This window comes from Danio aesculapii, chromosome 5 (genome assembly GCF_903798145.1).
Source record: "Danio aesculapii chromosome 5, fDanAes4.1, whole genome shotgun sequence".
Taxonomy (NCBI): domain Eukaryota; kingdom Metazoa; phylum Chordata; class Actinopteri; order Cypriniformes; family Danionidae; genus Danio; species Danio aesculapii.
In genome coordinates this window covers 64,730,167-64,753,044 of record NC_079439.1, presented here as the reverse complement: position 1 = coordinate 64,753,044, position 22,878 = coordinate 64,730,167, and the positions used below count along the sequence as shown (strand labels likewise).

The following is a 22,878-nucleotide window of genomic DNA, read 5'->3' as shown; positions in this document are numbered from 1 at the left end:
AAAATATTGTCTTCAATATTTATATAAATATAAATACTTAAAAACCTCTTATATAAATATAAAACTTATATAAATATAAAACTTATATAAATATAAAACTTCATGGTTTCAAAATAATAAGTCAAAATGAAGTGAGTTTTTGCTTAAAACAAGCACAATAATCAGCCAATGGGGTGAGGAAAATAATTATTTTTTTATTTGAAATAAGATTATTTTTTGGTGATGTTTTCACCTTTTTTAAGGAAAAACTCACTTAATTCTGACTTGTTGTTTCTAAAAACAAGACAATATTTTCCACTTATCTAGAAAACGCTTCTTGATTTAATAATTTTGAGATATCTAGACAAGAAACGAGTCAAAAATACAACCATTATTGCAAGATAATGCACCACTGTTCACATGTTTACACCAAATCAAAATGAAGTATTTGCAGGAGTAGATTAAACAACACAATCTCATGGCAATTCGTAACTTTTTGATTTAGTGGCTAATTTGTACGATCTAATTCGTACAATTTAGTACGATTTGCTCATCCGCCAATGACGGTTGGGTTTAGGGGTGGGGTTAGGTGCCACGCCTCCTTTTTAAAATCGTACAATTTCGTACGACTGAACTCGTACGAATTCGTACGAATTAGCCACTAAACTGTCAAAACGTAAAATACTTAAGTTTTCTCGTGAGATCAGGCTGGATTAAATACAATGGCAATTCAAATGTGGAACAGAGGCGTTTCCACAATAGTATGTAATTCGCGTTAGTCTTATCTACCACACAAGTTCAAGTAATTCAACTTGAGCTGAAAATTTGTGTTTGTCTTCATTTGGTGTGAACCCAGCATTAGACCTTTCCAACAGTATATAGTTTGCCAAGATTACATTTTGATTTGATTACAACATGATGAAGTAAACTTTTTAATGCTTAACGCTGACAAGATGGTGACAGTTAAGGGTTTAAAGTTTGGAGTTGGTAAAATATTTCACGTTTTTAATGTTAAGACTTTCAAAATCCATGTTGCTGTCAAATAAAACAGCTGTCATGCCAACTTGCTACTGTAAACAGAAGCTTGCAATGATTTTCCCGCCTCTGAGTTTTTTTAATTGGCCCACTGCTTTGGAACTGACATTAATAAGCGTGTAAAAGTTGGCATTTTACTTGACATTGACTACGTTTACATGGACATCAGTAATGGAATTATTTGTCTTAATCTGAATAAGACAATAATATGATTAAGGTTTTTACATGAGTTGCTTTTTAAATGTTCCTTTCGTGATCCCGTTTTACATGCTGTAGCACATAATTCGATTAACGTCATTGTGTAACAACGCTGTCCACATTTCCTCTGGAGTATCATGTAATTTCGGATGTTTAATTTTTTGTTTGTCAACTTTAACTGCAGTTTGGCACTTTCACTTTCATTCAGGAACATTTCATGCATGCCCCCTGTTACAAACCAGATATTGGATGCGAGTATGAACTGCTGGAAGAGTGTTGTTTTAATTTGGAATTTGACACCGCATGCCGAATGGGAAAAAAACCCTCCGCATTTCGTGATGCAGGTGTCTGTAGTCCTTCACTGGCTCGGTAGGTGCAGAGAATAGTATCAAACAGCCATGTGTACAGACTATCCTGTCGCGAATTATTGGCGTCCATGTAAACGTACTCATTGTGACTTAAAAATGTGTGAGGCACTGCAAAAGATATGAAGCAGTCCGTCAAATGCATTTGCATAAATAAATCATAGAAAGATATTGCATTGGAATAAAAAAAAAAAACATGTTCAGTGTTCATGGCCCCTTATGCATGATGGCATATCCAAGGATGCAATGATTTGACCAAAAATACAGTGAAAAGTAAAATTTGAAAAGCACAGTACATGTGCAGTGAAATATGGTAATTTTAGACATTTTATTAATAATAATAATAATAATAATAATTAATAATTTTTTAATTGTAAAGCTAATTTGTTTTGCATCATAATTACTCTAGTTTACACTCTTTATCAATCTGTACTAAAAAAACATGGTCATGGTTTATAATAAAGATTCATTAGATATTATTGTACTGTATTTACTAACATAAACTAATAAGGAACAGGTAAAATTCCTAAATAGCAGTATATTAATCATAATTTAACATTTACTAATGCAGTATTAAAATCCAATTCCGTGCTTGTTAACTTTAGGTAATGAATGACTTTATTTTCATTAACTAATGTTAATAAATATGAATAAATACTGTAATTAATGTATTGTTCTTTGTTTGTTCATCTTAGCAATTGCACTAACTAACATTAACTAGAGTTTTTGTTTTGATTTTAGTCCCAATATCTAAAATATTTATATATTAAATCAAGAATTTTATAGACAAGTAAAAAATTCTTTAATCTGCAAATGAGGAAAGCAAAATAATGTATGTCAAAACAAAGACGAGATTATTTTGCTTAAACCATTAGCAGATTATTTTGCTTGTTTTACGTAAAAACTAACTTCATTTTGGCATTTTATTTCTGAAAACAAGACAATATTTTGGTTTGTCAAGAAAATGCTTCTTAATTTAAGAATGTTTAGATATTTGGACTAGAAACAAGACAAAAAATCTAAGTAAGAAAAGCATTTTGGCAGTCTATACTGTATATATATATATAAATATATTATATAATATACAATAATAAAAAAATGTACTGAAAATACCTGTACAAAAACAGGGAAGATAAGAATCTTGGGGGCCAGACTGACGTATGTGCCATAGTTGGAGTGAGGCAGGTGGGACTGGACGATTGTGCAGTTCTGGTAGTTGGCAAAGCTCTGTCGGTAGGAGGAGGGCGGCAGGGTGGTGGTTTTACTGCTCATAGATCGACACAAGGTGGCTTGGGCTTGTAGACCACCATCCTGAAGGTAGTCTGGGCTCTGCTGCAGTCCTCTGCTGGTCTGGTAGATTCTCCCTATGAAATGACATATCAAACAAAAACAATGTTATTACAGTCTTTATTGGTCTAATCTGTATTAAGCATCAGAAAAAAACATTTTTTGTTTCATTATAATGCATAAATGGTTTATACTGACTGCTTTTCCTACTTTAAATCACTGGGATAAATATGCTGCGATGTAAATGAATTTGAAGGATGGATATGGGTTTTAATTTACCTTTTTTTGTACTCATTATGGGGTTTATTATGAATATGTATAAAATACAAATTAACTGTCGTTTTAAATCTTTATACTTTGCCACTGTCCCATTTTTTAGGTTTCAATGATTCAAAATAAAATAAAATGTAGTGATCATTTAGGCTTTATACATTTTAATAAATATACGTTAATGTTAATGTTGTTATGCTGAATGATAATAAAACTTTGTTTCCGTCCATATTTTGACATTTTATGCTCACAATTATTATAAATAGACATTTTTACTTACATTTAATTTGCTTTCCTTGTGCATAAAATCCCATTTGCAGTTGTGAAATCAAAATAGAATATCTCAACTTTGATCCATTAATAAAATACATTACAGTGTCATGTAAAAAACATATATACCATTAAAAGGTTTTAGGTTGGCAAGATAGAAAGTCTCCCTAATGCTGCAGTTGTCATTTTTAAATAAACAAATATTATTTCATAATACAACAACCTAATAAATGTATATTTCTGGTGCCTAAGCTCAAAGCTGCACATATAAACGTCTTTACTGTCAATTTAAAGCATAATTAAAAAAAATTTATTAAATTTAAATATTTCCCAAATGATGTTTAACAGAGCAAGGAAATTTTCACAGTATGTCTGATAATATTTTTTCTTCTGAAGAAAGTCTTATTTGTTTTATTTCGGCTAGAATAAAAGCAGTTTTGAATTTTTTAAAAACCATTTTAAGGTGAAAATTATTAGCCCCTTTAAGCTATATATTTTTTCGATAGTCTACAGAACAAACCATCGTTATTCAATAAATACTATTTACTGTCATTATGACAAAGATAAAAGAAATCAGTTATTAGAAATGAGTAATTTAAACTATTATGTTTAGAAATGTTAAAATCTTAAACAGAAATTGCGGGAAAAAATAAACAGGGGGGCTAATAATTCAGGGGGGTTAATAATTATGACTTCAACTGTATAAGTAAAGGTTTTTTAAGTGTTTTTTTATGTGTTGTAAGGAAATCTGTGTTTTTGAAGCTAGTGAAGATAGAATAAGTCAACGGTTTATTTTAATTATGTAGCCCGACATATTTACTGCTTCAAAATGTTATAAATGTTTTTTAAAATGTAATATATTGTGTTAAATAGGGAAAATAGTTGTTGTTTTTTACTAAGAAATTTTAAAAGAAATTATTTCACAGCAGTAAACGAAATACCGTGATACCGTGATATTTTTATTCAAGGTTTTCATACCGTCAGAAACTAAGACCGGCCCATGCCTCGAGCAAGCAGACAAAGGTCTCATTTTAAACTGATCACAGACCTGAGAAAGTTAATCAGAAACACTTTCATTGGTTGTCTCACCTAAATTCCCATTGGAGAATACGCTGACCACACATTATGAATATATATGAATATTTTAATTATTCCTTCATTATACTGTACATGGGTAGCGCGGTCACGCAATGGGTAGTGCTGTCGCCTCACAGCAAGAAGGTTGCTAATTTGAGCCTCGGCTGGGTCAGTTGGCATTTCTGTGTGGAGTTTGCATGTTCTCCCCGTGTTGGCGTGGGTTTCCTCCCCCACAAGTCCAAAGACATGCGCTACAGGTGAATTGGGTGAGCTAAATTGTCCGTGGTGTATGTGTGTGAACAAGACTGTATAGGTGTTTCCCAGTGATGGGTTGCAGCTGGAAGGGCAGTAAAACATATGCAGGATAAGTTGTCGGTTCATTCCGCTGTGGCGACCCCTGATTAATAAAGGGACTAATCCGAAAATTAATGAATGAATGAATGAATATACTGTACATCAATATGTTCCAAAACGATCACCATGTCCGTGTTTGGGCATTAGATGGACAGAAGCTGGATTTTTGTGGGTGAAATCAATCTAATCAACTGCGTTTTTGACTATTTATTAGTGTAAGTAATCAAATGTGGACATTTTAAACTGATCGGAGACCTGAGAACGTTAATCAGAAATACTTTCATTGGCTGTCTCACCTAGAGTTCCCAGCGTCCCATTGGAGTCAGAATACACTGGCTGCAATATCTGCAAAATAAACCATTCATATTAATGACAAGTCAGCATCAACCAAAACAAAACAGCTTTCAGATCCCAACCTGGTTTCCGGGGCTGACAGGCGAGAGGATGATGTAGTTGTCGCCGTTTGATGATGTCACGCGGGTACCTTTGAGAGTCTGGGTGCGTGTTTTGTAGTCGTTTTCTTCTCGCTTGCCAGTCCAAGACCATAGCGACTCTCCCACGCCGCTTCCCGCATTATCAGAGCTGCTTCCTTTTTTACGGCGGCTTTGTTTGTGATTGGTGGGCCGAGAGAGTAAAGGTGGTGTTTTGTTTTGCGTCTTTGCTGTCGAAGAGAGAGACTCGAATCCGGAGGGCTTGTAGGAAGGCCTGTGGATCAGGCCCTCGTAGTAAGGCTTCATGATAGGCACGGTCCTCCACACCACCACTGTGATCTCATTACGACAGTTCCTGCAGAGAGAAACGCATTTTATTTATTTATTTATTTATTTATTTATTTATTTATTTATTTATTTATTTATTTATTTATTTATTTATTTATTTATTTATTTATTTATCTATTTAACAGGGACAATGCTCATTAAATCAACAGTAAACACTGTAAATAAGCCACAAGAGCTAATGTCCATCTGTTGCACTGTCAGATAAAAAACAGGCAACCCAAAATCAAAAACACATTATTACACGTACAATATCAGTAAAATTACATTGAAGTCAGAATTATTAGCCCCCCTTTGAATTTTTCTTTTCTTTTTTAAATAATTCCCAAACAATGTTTAGCAGAGCAAGGAAATTTTCACAGTATGTCTGATAATATTTTTTCTTTTGCAATACCCCTTAATTCAGTGGGAAGTGTGTTCCAGAAATTACTGAACCATGAACCAGATGATGCGGAGACTTTTAAGTGTGATGTTGTACTTCCATCTGAAACAAAATATTGAGTAGGGGCGGGGCTTTCTATTTGCTCAACATACCCACATAGCAAACTAATGGTGAGAGGAGCTTGCTTAAGAGTATTGTGGCTTAAGCTGTCAAACTAACGTCAACAGAGAAAAACCGACACTCCAAAATGGAAGCAAATGCTCAGACATTAGCGACGTTTCTATTTACCTATTTTTATGTGCATTTCATATATGTGCATAAAATGGTTGATGGAAATGCCAAGATGCACATACATTTTTAAATGCGCATAAAAAAACATATGCGCATAACTGAGTAGGAAAAACTCTTTATTCAAAAAGAGAAGATGCACATAAACTACGATGGAAGCACTTTTACTGAACAAATTCCAGTATGCGCATTAAAAAAGGTCATGTGATTTTGTTATAAGAGTTCATGCGATGATAAAAATGTGTGTGAATGGACAAACCAGCAGGCTGAGCACATTGTAAAACATCTGAAATGTTGTTTTGGTCATTCTAAAACGCCTCAACCGTTTCAGTGTTAGTGTTAGTATATTATTAATGACCTCGAGAATCAAGAGCGTCTGTTCTCTCCGTCTCACGCCTTCAAACTTCAAACTGAGCGTTTACTGCGTGTCAGGATTGCCTTCTCCTTTTATTAAATGATTAAAAAAAATTCACGCAGCTTCTCCTACCACAGCAAATTCCATTTTTACTGTTGATTTTTGGCGCCAGTTAATCAGGAAGTGTCGATTTTGTTCGCTTTTACTCGTCGGATGGAAATGCTGATTTATTTGCACGTCTTTTATGCGATAATCCGGTTTTGTGCATAAATTTAATTCACATTTTTGAATGGAAACATAGCTATGATTGAATTCACTAAAAACAAACTTTTTTTTTAAACTTGAACATGTTAATTGTTTGCTTAAAGAATAACAATGTGTGCAAGCAAAATAAACATTGTACATTTTGACGATAAATAATAAATGGATTTTGAAAGAATCCTCATAAGCTCCTTTCACACAGTAATACTGGTCAATATCAGGAATGACTTTACTGGTAAAATCTAAAAAGTGATGTTCACCCAGGCAATTACCACAGAAGGGATACGCATCCATTTCAAAATACCGACAAATTCTGGCATCATTAACCTGTAATGACCTCTAAACGGCTGCACTTGTATTTGGAAACATGAAGGGGGTACGTTTTTAGTTAAATTTGTTAACATTTTGGTACAATTTTTGCAATTTTCCTTTTGTTCAGTCACACAATTTTATAAGATGTTAATTTTGAGGTCAGGTCAGGTTAATATTGAGGTCAGGTGACCAAAATTCAATGTCTAGCCCAGTGTTTCCCAACCCTGTTCCTGAAGGCACACCAACAGCACACATTTTCAACCTCTCCCTAATCAAACACACCTGAATCAACTCATCAGAAGATTAGAAGAGACTCCAAAACCTGAAGTTAATGGGTCAGATAAGGGAGACATTCAAAATATGTACTGTTGGTGTGCCTCCAGAAACAGGGTTGGGAAACACTGGTCTAGCCAACGTCTAAGAACAACATTACTTTGATGTCCAATAATGACATTGATAATTGGTTGATTTTAGGTTGTGTTGGAAAGTGAGCAAAATCCAGCATCGACTCAACATCTTAAACCACCGTCATATTGACGTCAAATACTGACATTTATTCGTCAGGTATGGCAACCAAAATCCAACGTCTGATTGACGTCATATAGTGGTAACGCCCACACAACGTTAAGCTGTAACATCATTAAACGTTGATATTTGGTTGATATTAGGATGAACGTTGGACACTGACGTTGGGTTCTGATGTCAACCTATTTTTCTTTCCAAACATGCAACGTCCCCCCACGATGTTGGGGTACAATGTCAATCTGATGTCATGTTGACGTCCTGTGCCAGTAGAGAAACAGTGAATTTGATGTTCCAAATTTAGTTTTGCTAATTTAGCAATGTTTGTATGCAACTGGGCTTATTATAATTGCAATATAAAATAAAACTGTAGATCATTAATCACTTTCATTGGCGGGGGGTCAAGTTTTTGTTAATGTTTACAGTTTTAATTAAAACTTTAGCATTCATGCTGCTGCTTTTTTCCCACAGACGAACCAAAATACTGAATTTTTGGGGAAGAAATGTTGTCACTTCCACCCACAGGCAGAAGCACTAAATGCAGCTAAAACTGCTTTGCTTACAAATTTGACTGCATTACAAAGAGCCAATTCTGTGCATGGATAAGCATTGTGAACGACTTCAATGAAAACAAATGGGGAAACACATTCGCATGTCGAGATGTACATTTGTATGTGTGCTAGTGCTTGTGAAAACCTCTCTGAAACTAAAGACTACCGGTGTTGTAGTCAGATACTTTGAAGAATGTTTAAAGGGTTATGTTGGCTTCTATTGTTTTTTGCATGTAAAGTGGAAGGCAAAACTCTTCTTAAAATCTTTTTTTGTTTTCCACATTACAAAAAAAAATCAAATGATGACAGAATTAATTAAATAAGTGTGAACCCTGAGGCTACAAAAACATCCAAACAGTGCACACCTGATGGCATGAGCCAGATCCACACACTTCCAGTGTTCAACCGGCTGGCCGTTCAACTGAAGTAACGTGTCCAGCTGCTGTAAACCCGCCTGATGAGCTGGACCACCTACACAAAACAGACAAACACACTCAAGATCGAGATAGAAGGAAAAGTGGCATGTCACATTTCTTTGATATAAAGAAAAGCTCACTGATTTGTACTGAAATTTAACATCATGAATTAACAATAATAGCAAGGCCTATATACACCATAACAAATAATATAAACCAAATACTAGCAAAAATATTAATCAAATTCTTTTGAAATGATCAACCTCTTTAAATCAGAGTAGATTCTGATTTGCTTTCAAAGTTCTTTTTCATTCATCAGCTAGAACAAAAAAATGTTTTGAACCTGATTTCAATTATGCTAATCTGTTAATGTTACATTTTTGATGTGGACTATTCTTTTATACTCATGTTTTTTCAGAACTATCTTTTCTGTTATCATTAAACTTTTAACTAAACTATGATTTACCAAAATAAAAAAGGTCTGCAATTCAAAACTTAAAAATACTAAGAATGCCATGAAATCTCCAGCGCTATGAACAAGCAATTTCTATAAAATGTGATATTACTCTAAGTAAATTTTAGAGAAAGTCGAGGAAAGTGACATGACGAATTTAAAAAGATTACCTGGATCAACAGCCTGGACCCGCACAGGAGAGTCAGAGCAGATGGTGAAGCCAAAACCATCTTTTCCTCTCAAAATGGTCACCTGAGAAAGAGAAACATTTGTTCATAATACCATTCAAAGCTTGTTGTTTTTATCCTATTTGAAATGTTTTTAAATTAATTAATTAATTAGGACATACAAAATTTTAAGTGACAAGATCTTATAAGAGATTTCTCGTTAAAAATAAATGCATAATAATGAATAATAATTTTAACAGTGATACTTTGAAGACTTCCTCTTTTGACTCTTTTTTTTTTTTTTACACCTGACCAACAGGCTTACTCTGGAATACACTTTCTGATAGTAACTTGAACCTTCTGTTTACAGTTTAGTAGAGCCATTTTATTTTATTAGCCATTATTTTAAATGTTATTCTTTTTAAAATTGAATCATGGTTTCCACGAAAATATTAATGGATAGTTCACCCAAAATGAATCTGTAATGATTAAATCACTTACTACAAACTTTTTTCTGTTAAACACGAATGAAGATATTTTGAAAAAAGCTGGAAACCTGCAACCACTGACTTCCATACTATTTGTTTTTCCTACACTCTCAGAAAAAAATGGTACCTCATGCCTTCATCAAAGGTACAAATGTGATCCATGAAGGTACCACTGCAGTGACAAGACACTTTGTACCTTAACAGTGTCAAATGTGTTTCTTCAAGAACTATTTTAAGCCATTTATACTCAAAATGCGTCAGTTTATTTTCAGTAAATATAAAACATCAAATACATTTTTAAACAATGTTTTTAAAAGGTTTCTTTTTGTGTTAATGAACCTTTTCATTTACAATAAAGAATAAAAATACTTCAACAAATCAAAAGATCTATTTTTTACTAAACATTTCTACAAAATATTACAGAAATACATTCTCCCATGTACAATACAAAACTTTTTTTCTCAAATTTTCACACAATACCTTTGTAATCACTTAACAGTTCATTTAATTTACTTAATTTTAGAAATAGAATTATGCAAAAGCATTGTGATGAGATATGCACAGTGTTTGATTCATTTTACAATAGTAAAATGTCTGTATGAACACTTTGCACATGTGGGACTTTTGCCAGTTCACTTGAAAGCAAACCTCAAAAGGTGTGGATACTTCATTATATGGAATAATGAAACTGTATTTATCAGAAAATGCTTACCAAATGTTTATTAAAAATGCCTTAAATATTTAGTTTACAATACCTATAGTTTTGTTTTACCAGATGCTTTGTTTTATAGAACTTAATAATTAATATTTATGAGTTTCTTTAAACATGCTTTTAAATGATAATTCATGTTTTAATATGGAACTTATTCATTAAATCACTTTGCCTTTCCAGTAATATTTATTTTCATAGATAATGTAATAAAGAAGTAGTGTCCAACACTTATGTACCTTTTTTATGAGAACAATTGTGTACCTTCATTTCAATTGACCCATAAAAGGTACAGAACAGTGTCATAAGAGGTATTTTCTGTACTATATAAGGTTCAACTATTACAACTAATGTTCCTTAAGGAACATTATTTGTACCCCCATGTACCCTTTTTTTTTAAAAGTGTACTACGGAAGTCAATCTTTACAGGTTTTAAACAGCAGAAAGAAACTCATAAAGGTTTGAAACTACTTGTGGAAGATTAAATAAAGCAAATAAATTTTTGATTCTGGGTGAACTATGCCCTTAAGCAACCGTTTTCAGCATTAATTTAAAAAAAAGTAATAATAATAATAATAATAATAATAATAATAATAATAATAATAATAATAATAACAATAAATAATAGTTTCTTTATCAATAAATCAGATGGTTTCTGAAAGATCATGTGAGAATAAACATAGAAGTATGATGCCTAAAAATATTGCTTTGCTATTACCAGAATAATTTACATTTGATAAATACAGTTGAAGTCAGAATTATTAGCCCGCCCTTTATTTATTCATTTTTTTTATATTTCCCAAATGAAAAGTTTCACAGTTTGTCTGATATTGTATTTTAGTAATATTGTTTTTTTTTTCAGAAAAAGTCTTATTTGTTTTATATTTATTTTTAATTTATTAAAAACCATTTTAAGGTCAAAATTATTAGCCCCTTTAAGCTATATTTTTTCGATAGTCTACATCACTACTTGCTATACACTTTTATACACGTATACACTTATTTAACAACACACTTTACATGCCAATTTGCACATAACAGCTGCACATATAACGTTGTATATAGTAATAAACATGTACATACACTTGTCAATCTGTATATTTGCACTCACTACTTCTATTTTTTAAAAATATATTTATTATCTGTTTTTTGTCCTGTCTCTGTTATCCTGTTGCACTGTAGAAGCTCTGTCACGAAAACAAATTCCTCGTATGTGTGAACATACCTGGCAATAAAGCTCTATCTGATTCTGAACAAACCATCATTATACAATAACTTGCCTAATTACCCTAACCTGCCTAGTTAACCTAATTAACCTAGTTAAGCCTTTAAATGTTACTTTAAGCTGTATAGAAGTGTCTTGTATCATCATATCATCATGGCAAAGATAAAATAAATCCATTATTAGAAATGAGTTAGTAAAACTATAATGTTTAGAAATGTGTTAAAAAAATATTTTATCCATAAAACAGAAATTGGGGAAAAATAAACAGGGGGGCTAATAATTCAGGTGGCTATAATTCTGACTTCAACTGTACATAAATATGTAATAATATTTCTGTTATGCTCCATTTAGGATAAAAAAAATGCACTATATATATATATATATATATATATATATATATATATATATATATATATATATATATATATATATATATATATATATATATATATATATATATATATATATATATATATATATATACATATTTCCAAATCTCAAACTTTTAAATCCCAAATGGTCCCAAAATAATCAACAGTGGATGTTAACACCTAAATAAAACACAGTTCAATTAAATGAAAGCCTTTGATAGGTAGAAAGAAATAGTACCCCAAAATAAGACACCTTTAAATGGACTGATTAATCAACCTTTACAGAACATTCAGGAAGACGGATCATCCACAGTAGGAGTACAGTGTAAGGGCCCACAGTAACCGGGTCAGTGAGTGTGTCTGTGCGTGTGTGTGCCAGATACAAACATCTCCCAGAGTGCCACTGTACCCCAACAGCATGAAGACTTGAAATGCCACAGCGCCAAAGAGTCAGGGATATTAAAAACTACAAGCTGAGAAATTAGTCAGGGTTGCTGGGTGATCAGGAGGGGGGCTTTTCTTTTCTCCCTGGCAGAGGAAAGGAAATGACGGGGGAGAGAAAACTACCATGGCACTGACAAACAGCAGAGATCGAATATTTGGACAGTAGAAGTTCAAAATGTCAACAAAACCTGGAGCCAAGCTAAATAGGAAATGTTGGAGGGGAGGGGATGGAGAGGGGGGCGTCTCACATTTAACATGACATTGACCGCACAACAACAAAGAGGCTTGTTTGGGGAGGGAGAGCGAATAAAAGGAGAAATAGTGATGACAGCTTTAGGACTTTCACTGGCGTTCCTCTTTTCTCCTCTGGGGTCGATGTGGTCGTCCTTGTTATAAGCTCCATTAACTGCTGTGATGAAATAATTATCCAAACTCATCTGGTTTCCTTTTTCCCGCTGTTTAGACTTGTTTTTCAGTTTAAGTAACAGATTCACCTGTGTGATCGTGGTGTGGTCAAAGTAATAGCATTACTAAACGCAGACTCTGATGATGGTAATACTCATACTTTATGCGTAATCCAGTTTAAGAGAATGAGAAATGTTCTGACGGTCATTAAAAGGAGTTTTAAACAAAAGGTCTAGAGGGTGAGCAGACGTCCTGATTTCGTGAGGTGGTGTCCCAGTTTCACAACAATTCGCAAAAATAATTTAAATATGGCCTTGTTTGGCTGTTAAGCTCAGTTGATGAAGTATGTGCTGGCAACATTTCGTCTTTTCAAATTGGTTTGCTTTTTTAAGTTAAGTTAAGTTAAGTTAAGTTAAGTTAAGTTAAGTTAAGTTAAGTTAAGTTAAGTTAAGTTAAGTTAAGTTAAGTTAAGTTAAGTTAAGTTAAAGTTAAGTTACGTTACGTTAAGTTAAGTTAAGTTATGTTAAGTTACGTTAAGTTACGTTAAGTTACGTTAAGTTAAGTTACGTTAAGTTAAGTTAAGTTACGTTAAGTTTTGTTAAGTTACATTAAGTTACGTTACGTTACGTTACGTTACGTTAAGTTAAGTTACGTTAAATTACATTGTTTTAAATTTAATTTAATTATATTAATGGAATTGCTCTAATGCTAATAGAATTATTCTACTGCTAAGATTAGGTTAATTATTACAAATTAAAAATAATTATGACTTATAAAAATATATTTTGTGCCTTTTTAAATTACCATATTATATTGTATCATACTAAATTATATTATATTATATTATATTATATTATATTATATTATATTATATTATATTATATTATATTATATTATATTATATTATATTATATTATATTATATTATATTATATACAACAGTTCTGTCTGGTTCTCGAATCTGATTAGTTGATAGTTGTGAGATATTAAAGTAATATCAGCACTCGTACAGCCTCTTCAGCCCTGTGTATTACTCCACCCACACGAGTGGCAAGCGGATGACTACAGTTTGACAGATATTGCAGCTGTTGGACAACATAATGTACTTATGAGGCTTTTTCAGGTGAGATTGTATTTGTTTAGATTGCAACTGTGCAGTTTATTTATAAGGATAAATATTAATTTTAAATATTCATAATTTCTGAGATTCTGTGTGTTGGCGGCCAGTCTGCCATACTGAGTAGAGCAACAACGGTTGACGTTTCGCCACAAGATGGCAACAGAGACTGCATAATAAGTCCTTAGGGGAGACGTTTCAAACTACATCTGAACAAATCATTATAGAACAGGTAAGTGACAATCTAAGTCAATCTCTCTCTCTCTTTTGTATGTTGTAGTGCTGTATTTATACCATAGTAATCTGGTAGTGTTTGCTTTGCTCTGGCTTTTTCAGGGTTAATTATTGTGATCTTCCGATTGCAACAGAGAAATACTGGATAATCTCTGTAGACTGATGGCATTTCATGCCATTCAGCCTTATAATCTTAAAATGTGAGCAAAATCATCTGATTGGTCGTCACTTTAGACATTACGCAAAAGAATCATTCAAAGCAACGGTTTCTGCTGTTCTGACAGTCAGCTGCAGATGTGTATGAACGGTGGAAGAAAGTAGATCCTCTTACAAAAGTGTTTTTTTTAATATATATATATATACACGATTGTGCTGTCGAACTGTTGTATAAATGCAATATCATACTCATAGCAGTGAGATATGGCTGTATATGGTCACTGGTAATACACTAAGGCACTCAGCCTGCGGGTTCTAGCCATATACAGCCATAATGCACTGCTACTCATGTGATATTGCTCATATATTATATTATATTATATTATATTATATTATATTATATTATATTATATTATATTATATTATATTATATTATATTATATTATATTATATTATATTATATGAATGGAATTGATATTCTACAATCAATTTAAATTCAATTTAACATACATTTGTTGTTGATTAATTCAAAAGAAAACTAGATAAAACAAGACAAAGTTGACTAAGATTAGATTTAAATCATACTAATAAAATAAACTCCTCATCTTAAATCTTTTGAAAATACTTTCTTTCCTAATACTACACAAACAAACATAAATGGGCACCTCCAACAAAAATCACTATCCACCCCCGACACGTGAACAATACTCATCCGCCATCCCTCCCTGATCTTATATTTCTACCATTGACTAATGTTCATCGATTGAGCCATACATCCCAGGAGAGCTTGAGATGCATCTTATGGATGACCCTTTCTATTTTATCAGCAAACCAAATGTGCTGTCGTCATCAATCTCAAAAATCAGCCTTTACCTTTTAGAGGGCAGGTCTGAAATTCCAGAGAAACCAATGGAAAAATAAAGCTGTTTTCCAATGCTGAAAGCTCATTGAAGAGCTTAAGAGTTCAGACCATCCAAGATCATTGATTCTTTCATTTTTCTTTGGATTTATCAGGGGTCACCACAGCGGAATGAACCACCAACTATTCCAGCATATGTTTTATACAGCGGGTGCCCTTCCAGCCGCAACCCAGTACTGGGAAACATCCATAGACATTCATTCACACACATAACCAAACACTATACGGCCAATTTTGTTTACCCAATCCACCAAGACTGCATGTCTTTGGACTATGGGGCAAACCGGAACACATGGGAGGAAACATACACAAACATGGGGAGAGCATGCAAACTCAACACAGAAATGCCAACTGGCCCCAACTGGGACTCGAACCAGTAACCTTCTTGCTGTGAGATTACTACTGAGGCTAACTACTGAGCCACCGTGCTGCCACAAGCCAAGATCATTAAGGCAAAAAAAGGTGTAGTTATTAAATATACCTGTCAGTTTTGAGATTTGTGGCTTTTGAACTTTTTATAAAGTGTTTTTCAATCAAACTTTCTTGCTTTCGTCACATTTATAGTACATATAATACATAATTTAATAGGCTTTTATCTTAAATGTATTTCTTTTCTGCTGCACTAACTCATAAATCTCCAGCGCAGCAGCATTTACATAGACCAAACTTCAAATCCCCACAGTAAAAACCTTTGACACCAATATGTCACAAACAAAAATAAATCAAGAGCTTCGAATCTAACTTCCAACTTCCAACTCTTAGATTTATGAGCTAGAAATGTATGCAAATTATCTCATATTTAATGAAATAATGCATAATTTGCATATTCAAACATCATTTAAATAAACCGTTTCTAATTACAAAAATGTGTGCTGCATGACTGCATAAGTGTGCTGATATAATAGCTAATGTTTGAACCCTACACTGTAAAAATGAAGGGTTCCACACAATACCTTTATGTTGTCAATTAAGTTAACTTATTCGTTACAAATTTAAGTGGATTGAACATAAAACAATGAAGTTGTCCCCAAAAAAAACTAAGAATGGTGTTGTTTCACCTTATTTTAAACAAATAGTTTGAACATAGTCATTTTTTGAGTGTATTCCACAGCATTAACCAATTCACAATCTATCCGAGACCAAACCTTCCATAACATCTCAACACCAGCTTGAACATCACCACAACCCAAGCCAAACAGAAAAACCCACAACACACAAACCTGTGGTAAGTTTCGTTCAATGCAGAGTCGACACAGACCGTGGATAGTATGCATCGCTCAACGCATATACATCCACCAACATCTACGGCGCTTGAGTAAAAGTACAGTCTCGCACAGGTGATGCAGCTTCCCTCCGCAGTGGCTCTCTATGCATGCCCACTCATGGGAACTGCTCCGAACAGAAGAATGACAGGAAACCACCTTCAACCCCCCCAGCCAGCGGCCAGGCAGTATGTCTGCTCTCGATAAGCCAACGTGTTTCCTGAGCAGCTCTCAACAGTAGCGGCTGAGCTCGCTCTCTCTGCGCGGTGAGAGCACTCAGATAGGCTTGATTTCGGGTAAACACAAACATTCATTATGAGCCAGAGACATTGAAGTTCGTTCAATGAGAAGCTGGACCAGCGTGGAGGACGTCCAGCCCTTGCACAACCCCTACACGCTGAAACCAGATAAATTCAGATTACTCAAAACATTTGTGGAAAGTTATTGGCTCAAAATATTTGAGTAAGCTAACTCATATTATACTGAGTTGGCTGGGCCAGTTAGCATTTCTGTGTGGAGTTTGCATGTTCTCCCCATGTTTGCATAGATTTCCTCCGGGTGCTCCTCCTGTTTCCCCCACAGTCCAAAGATATGCGCTAAAGGTGAATTGCATTAACTAAATTGACCGGTAGTGAATGAATGTGTGTGAATGTGAGAGTGTATGGGTGTTTCTCAGCACTGGGTTGTGGCTGGAAAGTCATCCGTTGCATAAAAAATATGCCAGAATACCCAATTTGACTCAATGGATTCATAATTCAGTCTAGTTTGGTGCCAAAACCCGGTGCCATAAAACTGGTATGAACCGGACTGAATCAGCATATGAACTTCGGTGCCACTGGTGCTGCGACAAGGATGAAAGAAGCATCAAAGGGTGCATCAAAGGCACATATAAACTGTTCTATATCTGCACAACTCTGGTTTGCACTCATCACTATATGCCCTTAATGTCAGTGTATTTTATTGTATTGTTTACAAATTTTTATTCTTTTTTTTTATTCTTTAGACTACATTTTATGTATATTTTTAGATTACGTTTTATGTATAATTGTATTTATTGTAAATTCTTTCCTAAAACTCTACTTTTTGTATTAATATTATATGTTAGGCACCTAGGGTCTGAGAGTAATGTAATTTTGATTCTCTATATGTCCTGTACATGTGATTGAATGGACAATAAAGCTGACTTTGACTACACTGTAAAATCTAAAAAGTTAAGGTAACTCAAACCATCTCAGGAAACTGATTGGAACAAACCATTTAAGTTCAAAAACTAATCCTAATGAGTACTGTGAACTTAATCCATTTGAGTAAACGAAGCAATTTGAGCACAGTAAAACCCAAGTAATGAAGAGAACTCAAACCAACTGAGTACTGTAGAACCCAATAAGTTAAGGCAACTCAAACCATTTGAGGAAACCGATTGCATCAAACCATTTGAGTTAAAACAAACTAATCTATTTGAGTACTGTGAACTTACACCATTTAAGTTGAAGTAATGAGGTATTTAATTAACTCATTACCTTCAACACTGAGTTCAAAACTCTTTTCAAATGAGTAGAATTCACTTTCAGTCTATTTTGAGTTAACTACACTCATTTCATTTGATAAAGTTGACTGTTGGGTTTTACAGTGTAGGTACGCGTTGTGTCACACCATCTCTTAACATTTAATTCTAAACAACTTTGAGGCATACGGACACTGTCGGCGATGTTGTTCTTGTTACTTATTGAACGCACACACAGGCAATGTGCGCAGTACAGCGCATTGGTGAGCGACTCCCTTCAGATTCATCTACATGCATGAGCGCATTCATCAAATTTGTTTAAACTAAGCATTCTAAAGCATGGCTACATTTATAATCAAGGATTCTGACACAGCAACGTGAAGCAGATGCTCTATAAAAGTTGCGCGTAAGGGGGGAAACATGTCAAACTTAAAGAAACATTTGGGCTCATGGAATCATCTCAAAGGGCACATAGTTTACCTCTTTTTTTATGATTTAATATTAATATTATGGTTCTTCTGAGTGTGCCAGTTTAGGTTCAGTTTAAAACACAATTCAGATTTTTTATTATAATGTGTTAAAAAGTGTCATGTTGGGGGCGTGTCCACAGTTCGCTGATTTAGGGGTGTGTTGCTTCACATGTAAATTAGTTTCGGCTTCCTGCCAACATAACAAGGGGGCGGGGCCATGACCTCACCCGCTCTGCGTTTGCAACAGAGTCTGACAGGCAGAGCTGGAGTGAGAGGTACAGCATTCAGTCGTACATGTACGACTCTGACACAGACCAAGCAGAGAGTACAAAATCATTTGTGTCTTTGTACAGTTTTGCAGCTAACTGTGTGCTAGTTTCAAGTGCCGAGCTTGTACACAGAAACTAATAACCACGCACACTGAATTAACTTTGACTGAGGCACCGGATGCGCCGCTCGAAGCCGCGACACGGCACACCAGACACTCTCTGTGGCGCGGCAGAAACATGTGTCCTGAATCGTCGCGCCATGCATTTTTGAATTCTAAACATAGGTTTCTGCAGCGGTCCGCGGCGCCCAGTCGTCGACTTGTGTACCCTGATAGAAACCGATGTTTAGAATTCTAAAACGCATGCTAGTTAAGATCACAGGGAGCTTCTGGGATCGCGAGAAATGCAAACGACTGAAGTATAAGGTAGACTCAATGAGAAGTACACATGTTTGCAAACCTACCTAAAGATACAACCAATAATTCCGATTAGAGCGATAATGTGGAGAATATTGCTCTTGTGTTGAGCCCAATGAGCCTTGCATCTAAAAATAGAGCTAGGGTGTTCCTTTAGTAATATCGCTTCGACTCACACTGAAAATGGCGGACGTGAATCAACAAACTGAGGATATGATGACGCGCCTGTCAATCAATATTGGTGGGCAGGGGGACCGCTCTCCTACGTAAAGTTGCGGTCGGTTTGAAAACCGCTCCAATTGGTCCATCGTTTTTTATGTTGTTAAATTGAAAAAAAAAGCACTGGGTGTGCTTATATCACCCCAATATGACAGTCTATACACCATACATGCACATATGTCTGTCCAAACAGCTTGAAAAGTAGATTTTTTACCATAGGTGCCCTTTAAAGGAAGAGGAACGTGTTGTCTTTGACAGCTTGAGACATCATCTGACACTTTCACGGAGTACGTTTACATGGACTACAATACTCCCATTTTAATATGATTAAGACAATACTCTGATTAAGAGTCTACCATGTAAACAGCGATTTTTGATTATCTTAAAGGACCACAGACACCCGTATCACAAAATGCAGAGGTTTTTTCTTTCCATTCGGCATACGGTAGCAAATTCCATTAAAACAGCACTCTTCCACAAGTCCTTACTTCATATTCTCCTCCAAAACCTCAGTTTGTCAGGGGGCATGAACAACATGTGGCTGAATGAAAGTGAAAGTGCCGAACTGAAGTTAAAGTCGAAAAATTAAAAATGAAACTACATGGAGGAAACGTGGATAGTGTGATGACACAATAACGTTAATCAATCTAGGTTCTAATAATCTAGGTAGGGAAGAAATCACTTTCCCGAACTCTCGCATTCAATCTGCCCAGTTGGTGGAATGAACTCCCTAATTGCATCAGAACGGCAGAGTCACTTGCTGTCTTCAAGAAACGACTAAAAACTCAACTATTTAGTCTCCACTTTCCTTCCTAATCTGTAACTGCCTCTCTGGCTATACCACTAACTGTACTCTCTCTCAAAAAAAAAAAAAAAACATTACTAATGCTTTGCTTCTTAGATTTTACACACCTGAAACTTGTCTATAGCACTTACTCACTGCTGTTCTTATAGTTGTGTAAATTGCTTCCTTGTCCTTATTTGTAAGTCGCTTTGGATGAAAGCGTCTGCTAAATGACTAAATGTAAATGTAAATGTACTATAGCATGTGAAATGGGATCATGAAAGGAACATTTAAAAAGCAACTCATGTAATTCAGATTAAGGCAAATCACTAGATTAGACCTACTGATGTCCATGTAAATGTACAAGTCCCAACCATAGAAAAAAGGAGTTCACTGATTTTGATGACAGCCTTTGTGGAGGCTGTAAATGTTAATTGCATAATGCATAATGCAAATCTAAAAAATAAATTCACGCTAAACAATGATCAAAATAAATATATGAATGACATTGAATTCTGATATATGAAATATGAATTAATCTATACTTTAAACTAAACTATATTATTCAATTAAAATTATTTTTAAAAAATTATACACCATAATTTTGTGGCTCAAAAGTATCGGTTCAGGCACCGTTTTGGCACCAGTACTGTTTTAAAAGTATCGATTTAGCACCGGTATCAAAATAACCGAAACGATGCCCAACCCTATAATTCAGTTGACCTCACGCCATTCAAAGTACATAAGAATCATTGCCACTGATGGCCCATGTAAAGGGAGCATAGCTGTTAATTAGCAATAGCATACAACTCTTAATACTTAATAGTCATTCATTAATTTTCCTTCGGTTTAGTTCCTTTTCTATTAGTGTCACCACAATGGAATGAACCGCCAAATACTATTCCGGTATATGTTTTACCCAGTACTATGCTTTACACTCAACCCAGTACTGGAAAACAACCATGCACTCTGAATCACACACACACACACACGCACACACGCACACACACACACACGCACGCATGCACGCACGCACGCACGCACGCACGCACGCACGCACGCACGCACACGCACACACACACACACGCACACACACACACACACACACACACACATATAAATATATATATATATTACAGCCAATTTAGTTAATTCAATTCACCTATACCTATATATCTTTGGACTGTGGGGGAAACCAGAGATCTCGGAGGAAACTCACGTGAACACAGGGAGAATGTGCAAACTCCACACAGAAATGCCAACTGGCCCAGCCGGGACTCAAACCAGTGACCTTCTTGCTGTGAGGCGACAGTGTTAACCACTGAGCCGCTGTGCAGCCTACTTTCAATACTATCAAATTCATTCATTCATTTTCCTTCAGCTTGGTCCCTTTATTCATCAGGAGTCGTCACGGTGGAATGAACCGCCAAATTATCCAGCATATGTTTTGAACAGTGGATGCTCCTCCAGCTGCAACCCAGTACTTGGAAACACCCATACAGTCTCACATTCATACACATATGGCTAATTTATTTTATTTAATTCACCTATAGCAGATGTGTTTGGACTGTGGGGGAAACCGGAGCGCCCGGAGGAAACCCTCACGAACATGGGGAAAACATGCAAACTGTACAAAGAAATGCCAACTGGCCCAGCCGGGACTCGAACCAGCAACCTTTTTGCTGTGAGGTGACAGTGCTAACCTCTGAGCCACTGTGTTGCCTACCAACACAATCTTTTGACTAATTCACTGATCCTAGTATAATCCCGAGTTTGCTTATCTCTTACATCACCCTGTACCGATGTTCCAGCTAAAACCAAGTCGTCACTGATTAGAAATCCTTGAAAAGTCAGGCATGAAACGTGAAAAATGGAAGAGAGGAAGGAAATGGAAGAATGATTAGGAGAGTTTTGACCGGCCTCCATGTAAAAAAATAAAAACCCAGCACGAGTGTCAGCAGAGCGGGAATCAAACAGGGATAAATCATAAACACTGTGCGGGATTGAGCTTCCTATTGCAGCCACTTTGTTGGCTTTTCCCGTTTCCCAGCTTTGTCTGAGGAGAACAGAGCGGGCGGAGAACAGTCCTGGGAAAAGTTGCTGGCTAAAGTGGATGGGAGGGTTTAACGAGCGTTTGTGTGTGTTTGTGTGAGTCACACAAATCCAAAAGTACATCCACACACCTCCTCATATTCCTACTGTCCATCACAGTAGTACACTTGAATTCCCAAGCTGATGGCTGCCATGGCTAAAATCTTAAGACGTTACAGTGGTTAGCTTAGCACAATCACAGTTTTATTCCAATAACAAGCCAATGAATAAACAAAAAAGATTAAAAATTAAATGTAAGATAAAGGAAAAAAAGTTAAGCATTGCCTTGAGAACTAACTGAAATAAAAGTTCAATTTAAAATATTACAATTACAAAGAATAATAATAGAATAAAGAGATTAAAGCATAAATAAAAATATCAGAAACGCAAAATAATAATAAAAATGACAAAAGCACAAAACAAAATGAGTAAAAATAACTATTATTAAATCAACAAATAATAAGTTTACAAATATTA

General features: G+C 35.0%; 1 protein-coding gene across 2 annotated transcripts in view; it reads right to left on the bottom strand.

Annotated features, from left to right (window-relative positions):
• The window catches only part of LOC130229736 (regulator of G-protein signaling 3-like), a 113,445-nt gene that overhangs the window by 53,806 nt on the left and 36,761 nt on the right, over positions 1-22,878 (bottom strand). The window contains exons 1-6 of one of the 2 annotated variants that reach the window (XM_056458691.1): positions 16,607-16,712; positions 9,323-9,404; positions 8,648-8,753; positions 5,252-5,621; positions 5,132-5,180; positions 2,691-2,941 (exon numbers count right to left, since the gene is read on the bottom strand). In XM_056458691.1, coding sequence (XP_056314666.1) covers positions 2,691-2,941; positions 5,132-5,180; positions 5,252-5,621; positions 8,648-8,753; positions 9,323-9,404; positions 16,607-16,660 — 912 coding nt within the window. In that variant the 5' untranslated portion in view covers positions 16,661-16,712. Of the gene's footprint in view, positions 1-2,690; positions 2,942-5,131; positions 5,181-5,251; positions 5,622-8,647; positions 8,754-9,322; positions 9,405-16,606; positions 16,713-22,878 lie in introns of those variants that run through there. The other variant, XM_056458690.1, reaches the window with a different exon arrangement.